Source organism: Macaca fascicularis, chromosome 7, assembly GCF_037993035.2.
Source record: "Macaca fascicularis isolate 582-1 chromosome 7, T2T-MFA8v1.1".
In the NCBI taxonomy this organism is placed as follows: Eukaryota; Metazoa; Chordata; class Mammalia; order Primates; family Cercopithecidae; genus Macaca; species Macaca fascicularis.
Genome location: NC_088381.1, coordinates 98,533,168 through 98,539,385, shown reverse-complemented (window position 1 = coordinate 98,539,385; position 6,218 = coordinate 98,533,168). Strand labels below are relative to the sequence as shown.

At 37.9% G+C, this 6,218-nt stretch overlaps 1 protein-coding gene across 4 annotated transcripts in view; it reads right to left on the bottom strand.

The window, feature by feature from the left end:
- Positions 1-5,880: 5,880 nt before the first annotated feature.
- SCFD1 (sec1 family domain containing 1) overlaps positions 5,881-6,218 on the bottom strand; it is a 104,263-nt gene continuing 103,925 nt past the window's right edge. For all 4 annotated transcript variants that reach the window (XR_012415697.1, XM_005561013.4, XM_005561015.4 and 1 more), the window contains one exon: positions 5,881-6,084. Coding sequence is in view for 3 of the 4 variants with exons in the window: in XM_005561013.4 (XP_005561070.1) it covers positions 6,061-6,084 (24 nt within the window). In the remaining variant the exon portion in view is untranslated. The remainder of the gene's footprint in view (positions 6,085-6,218) is intronic.

The following is a 6,218-nucleotide window of genomic DNA, read 5'->3' as shown; positions in this document are numbered from 1 at the left end:
TCTGGTTGGTTCCTGGTCCATCTGAGGACTATTCCTTCTAATGCTTTTGGGTGGTTTTTCTCCCAGTCTCAGGTATCTTCCTCACTTGCACATGTCAAGCTGTCCACTTAACAGTACAGGAGAACCCTCTGCTGAGCTTGAGTTCGCTATGTAGGGCTCTCCTTTCTGGTACTCCACCTTGAAAACTATAGCCCTCTTGGTCACCTTGGACTCCCAGAACTGCCGCCTCAACTAAAGGAGACAAGGGGTCTCCACCTGGGTTCGCCCTTCTGGCACCACAGTCCAGAAACTTTCTCCAGGCAATAAGCTGAGGCAATCTAAGGACGCTCCCATTTATTTCCTGTCTCTCAGGAATCACAGTCCTTGTTGTTGATGTCCAATGTGTTAAGAACTGTCACTGTATTTTGTCCAGTTTTAAAGTTGTTTCTGATGGGAGGTTAAACCTGGTACATATGACTCCATCCTGGAAGAAAGCAGTGGTTTCATTTTTTAATATGAAGTGGTTTCATTTTACTTATACGATGTCTACAAGATGAGTAGTAATGTCCCTTTTTTCATTCCTAGTGTTGGAGTTTTGTGTCTTTTCATTTTCTTTTTCTTTTTATCTGTTTTGCCAGAAGTTTGTTCTTCTCTATATCAGCTTGGGCTGCCATGACAAGATACTGCAGACTCAGTTGCTGAAAGAACAGACATTTATTTTCTCACAGTTCAGAGGCTGGAAGTCTAAGATCAAGGTGCCCTCAGGGCTGATTCCCAGTGAAGTCTCTTGGTGGCTTGCAGATATCCACCTTCTTGCTGGGTCCTCACACTTTTCTTCTGTGCACATGTGGAGAGAGGGAGACGTGTCTGGTGTCTCTTTCTCCTCTTACAAGGACACCAGTCCTATTGGATTAGTGCCTCATCTTTATGACCTCGCTTAACCTGAATTACCTCCTAAAGCCCTATCTGTAAGTAAATGTAGTCACATTGGAGATTAAAGCTTCAGCATGTGAATATGCCACGGGGTGGGGGTGGCAACACAATTTAGTCCTTAACATTCTCTATCACGTTGGATTCTGACTCATTAATTTCTGCTTCCTTTTTCGTGTTGATTTTATTATTTTTCCAACTTCTTGTGATGGATGCTTAGTTTATCAATTTCAACCTTAATTTTTATAATTTGTTTTTGAACTCTAAATGGGCCTTAAAATTCTGTAGTTGTATCAACACATTTTAATATGTAGTATTTTTGTGGTGGTTCAACTTACTCATTGTAAAATATTTCCTGATTTATAACTTATTGGGTTAATTAGAACTGTGTCTCAACTAAGCCCAATGTGGGCTTTTGAATTGAAAGTCTGTTATTGATTTCTAACTTACATTGTGATTCAGATATGCTCAAAATTATTTTAGTCGTTTGGCTTGCTTCATGGTAAGATCAGATTTTAAAAATATTCCATACCTGCTTCAGAAGATTATATGTTCTCTAATTGGTGAGTACAGGTTCATTGTAGTCAATTAGCAAGGTTTGTTAATTGTACTTTCAAGTATTTTACATCTTTACTTTTTTTTCATGTTTGTGAATGCCATGTAAGAATCTCCCAGTATAAAGTTATTGATGTAAAATACACATAAAATGCATTTTAAAGTTTACAATTCAGTGCATTACATATATTCACAATGTGGAACCATCACCACTATCTAATTCCAGAACTTTTTCATCACCCCAAATGAAACATCGTACCCATTAAGCAGTCGCTCTCCACTCTCTATTCCCCTAACCGCTGCAACCACAAATCTGCTTTCTGTCTTTATGCGTTTGCCTGCTCTGGACATTTCATATAAAGGGAATAATACGATATGTAGCTTTTATGTCTAGTTTCTTTCACTTCGCATAATGCTTTCAAGATTCAACTATGTTGTAGCATGTATCAGTACTTCACTCTTTTCTATGGCTGAAAAATATTCCATTGAATGAATATATCACATCTTATTCAATGATGGATATTTGGGTTGTTTCCACCTTTTGGCTATTGTGCATAATACATTGGTGTACAAGTTTTGTTCAAACAGTCATTTTCAGTTGTTTTGAGAAGATATCTAGCAATAGAATTGCTGGGTCATACAGTGTGATATTGTGATTTGTAATAAGAAATATAGATTTGGTCTTTGTTCCCATTTCCTGGCACACTGATCCAGAAACCCTTGTCATAGCCAAAGTAACGTCTTTTTGTAAGGTTCTGAGATGCCTGATAGCTGGGAGCTCCTTGGTAGCCACTGGACAGGGGCTGGTTGCTGGGGGAACTCACCGTGTGATTAGAGGGTTGGAACTTTCAGCCCCATCCCTCGATCTCCAAGGATAGAAGAGAGACTAAAGGTTGAGTTGATCAGCAGTGGCCAGTGATTTAATCAGTGAAGCCTCCGTTAAAAACCCACAAGTACAGAGTTTGAAGAGCTTCTGGGTTGCTGAACATGGGGAGGTAGCTGGAAGGGTGGTGCCCCACACGGGGCATAGAAGCTCCACACCCCTTCCCGTATAACTCCCATAGCCCGGGAGGTTAAGGCTGCAGTGAGGTGTAATCACGCCGCTGTACTCCAGCCTGGGCAACAGAGCAAGCCCCTGTCTCATACATACATACATATGTACAAATATACAAACACATAAAGTTAATGAGTACTTAAGAGATGGCAAAATGGGTTTATCTGTTTTACAAAATTATTAGGTATCATCTCCAGTGTTATCACTGCCACATTTTATCCAATCAAGGACCTTATGACACTGTCTGGCCAAACCTGTGGTTAGTTACCCCAAAAGTAGTGGCAGTTAAGTTCCTGCAAGTGACTACCCCCAACTGTTCTGAGATGGTGCTGGTTGGGATTCCAAAATCAGTCCAAAATATGTATTAGGCAACTTACAGGGTGCTAGAGTGGTACTTGTGATGGAGTAAGAAAAACAGATGTTCTACTATGTCTGCAACAAGGGGATTGGGATATGAAGTTTATGTGGGGTTTAAGGAATACAGCTGAGAGCCAGGGCTAGCGTCTACATTTTATCTTGCAGTGTTTTGGGCAGCAATATAAACAAACTTATCAGTGCCTGGGAATGTCGCAGCTTGCAGGGGAAAACATGAAGCTAGCCAGGTCACACAGTGGTCAAGGCATTTTGTGTGTCGTGTGTCAGGGCAAAGAAAAATTGGGATTTGGGAGACCCTAGTTTCGGATCATTAAGAGTTCTTCCAGTTTGGGTTGTGATGTATGTAAATTCTTTTTTAAAAAAACCGTAAGTTGTTTCAAACAACAATGTTCTTTTAGTTTTACATAAGTTTTATTTTCATTCCTTTTCACACCTGGAATCACTTTTCTCCCATGTGAAGTACATACTTTAGACATTCCTTTGGTGAGATTCTGCTGGTGGCAAACTTTGTTTTTGGTCTGTGTGTACTTTGTCCTCTTAAGAGCATTTGGCCAGACATTAACATATACGCTGGCAGTTTACTTCCATCAAAGATGCCGTTCCACAATTTTATGTCTCACGGTTGCACCTGAGAAGTCAGCTCTCTCCTCCTCCCTCCTTAGAAGTGAATCTTATTTTTCTTGTACTGTTTTTGTAAGAGTTATTTTTGGTATTCTGCAGTTTCATGATATCAAGGGGTGAATTTTTTATTTTTTATCCTGCTAGGAGGTGTCTATTTTGAAAAATTATGAGGTATCATCTCCTCAAGTGTTATCACTGCCACATTTTACCTCTTTTCTCCTTTGGGAACTCCAGATGACTGTTAGACCTTCCCAATCTTTAGATAAGGTCTTGCTGTTTCCCAGGCTGGAGTGGTGGGACCACAGGCACGTGCCACCAAGTCCAGGTAATTTTATTTTTTGTAGGCGGTGGGGGGCTTCCTTTGCTGCCTAGCCTGGTTGACCTTCCTATTATTCATCTATTTTATTTTCCTTTGCTCCCATTATCTTTGTGTTACATTGTGGATAATTTCTTTTGCTCCATCTTCTGATTCAGATTTTCTTCTTAGTCACATTTCATCTGTTGCTAAACCCATCCACTGAGCTAAATTTTAGGTATTTTATTTTTAACTTCTAGGTTTTTTCAAATATGCTTTCATATTTTTCTATCCTTTAGGTATTTTCTAACATCTTTTATATCTGTACACTCACAAAATCTTTCTCCAGTTAATTTTTTTTTTTTTTTTGAGGTGGAGTTTTGCTCTTGTGGCCCAGGCTGGAGTGCAGTGGTGTGATCTTGGCTCACTGCAACCTCTGCCTCCCAGGTTCAACAGATTCTCCTGTCTCAGCCTCCTGAGTAAGGTGGGATTACAGGCACCCACCACCACGCCCAGTTAATTTTTGTATTTTTAGTGGAGACAGGGTTTCACCACGTTGGCCAGGCTGGTTTCGAACTCCTGACCTCAGGCAATCCGTCCACCTTGGCCATCCAAAGTGCTGGGATTACAGGCATGAGCCATCGTGCCCGGCCCAATGTTTTCTTTACAGAAAGGATCTTGACTTTTTATACCTAAATTTCATCTTTTTTTTCCTCTCTAGCCCTATGTCATACTTTATTTCTGGAAAGTAGATATTTTTGACATGTTAATATACAATTTATACATGTTAATATATGGAAAATTTATATTTATGTCTCAAAGACTCAGTATAACATTTAAACAAATTAATGTGCAGGAAAAGTCTGAACTTACATTTCAAATACTATTAGTACACTGTCAGGAGCAGTGTGGAAGTTTTGCAAGCTTGATGAACACTGAAATAAACGTGTGATGCACATTGCTGGCACTAAGAGAGGAAATACCATATTTGGTGTGAGCTTTTTTTTTTTTTTAAACAGCCAAGGTCAGTATTTGATAACATTTGCTATAACATTTTTTTCTAGGCTATAATTACTGGTGTTATCAAACTTCAGTACCCTGATTACTTATTTGTATCTGAATTAAGTTAAAAAAAATATAATCTGGACCCTGACTAGAGATTCTTTTGTGCAGCTCATACCCCAGTGAGGTAGAGGCTTACCGTTTTGGGATTGTGTACTTTCTAGGCTCCTTTTTTAGGGATATGACTTTAGCTAGCTGCATAGGATAAATGTTATTTATGTTACTTAACAAAAACTGCTTGATGTATACTCAGTCCTTCCATTCCTCCACACACTTTACATTTTGTCTCAGGAATAAGTCAGATTAACAGACCCTTACCTATCTAGAATTATTTTTCTTGACCTGTGAATCTTGCATGTATTGTCAGTATATTGTTTGTAACATTAGAGATTCCTGTTGATATGTGGCTCATTAGAAGGGAAAGCTCCCTGGCCTTTAAAATACGAAGCGTTTATTTTTATTCCTTTCAAGCAATTGGCTTTTTATCTTATGGACGTACTGAACGGTATGACGATATTCATACCATCGTGCTGAACGGTATGACTGATCAATACTCTGTCAGTACTGCATACCAAAGAAGCTTGGAATCAAGTTTAACACTAACTTTTACATATTATTTAGAACTTTGAGATGAATGTTTTGTATATATGTCCATTCCAACTCATGTTAGTGTTGCCTTGATCACCATTATATGAAGGAGAGACTTTCTGTGATAAAATGTACATAGGTGTGCCAGAAGTAGAGACATTAAAGTGGCTTAAAATCTCCATCTAAAATCTAGAAGCAACATGGATACCCTACAAAATATGAAAAAGTAGTTGTACAATTAAAATGTATACAAATAGGGGATTCATGAACCAATCAAATAAAATTTGTATATGATAACCTTAAAACGTCAACAGCTTCAATCATAACCTATCAGTTATTAGTATTTTAATATTATACTCAGATGGAGCTTGCCTTACTTCCAAAGTACTTTCTCAAACAGAGAAAATGAACAACGCTGAAATTTTATTTCTGAAATGTTTTATTCTTCTTTTAATCAATACATATTAAGTATAGAATTTCCTTAAAAATTAACAAATAACTGATTTTCACTGTTAGGACACTGTTATGCTGCTCTTCTAACTTTTCTTTTCACATTTATCCACATTCCAAATAGATTATATCATAGTAAGGTTTTTGTGTGTTACTTTTGTCCAAGTTGTGACAACTGAAACAAAACACAAAATCATACATAAAACTTTTAAAAAAGATCACAAAAGAAACATTCAAACATATTTGTAAACCCCTTAATAAATTACACTTCCTATTTTATTCACTACATTCCTAGAATAATAAATCTTA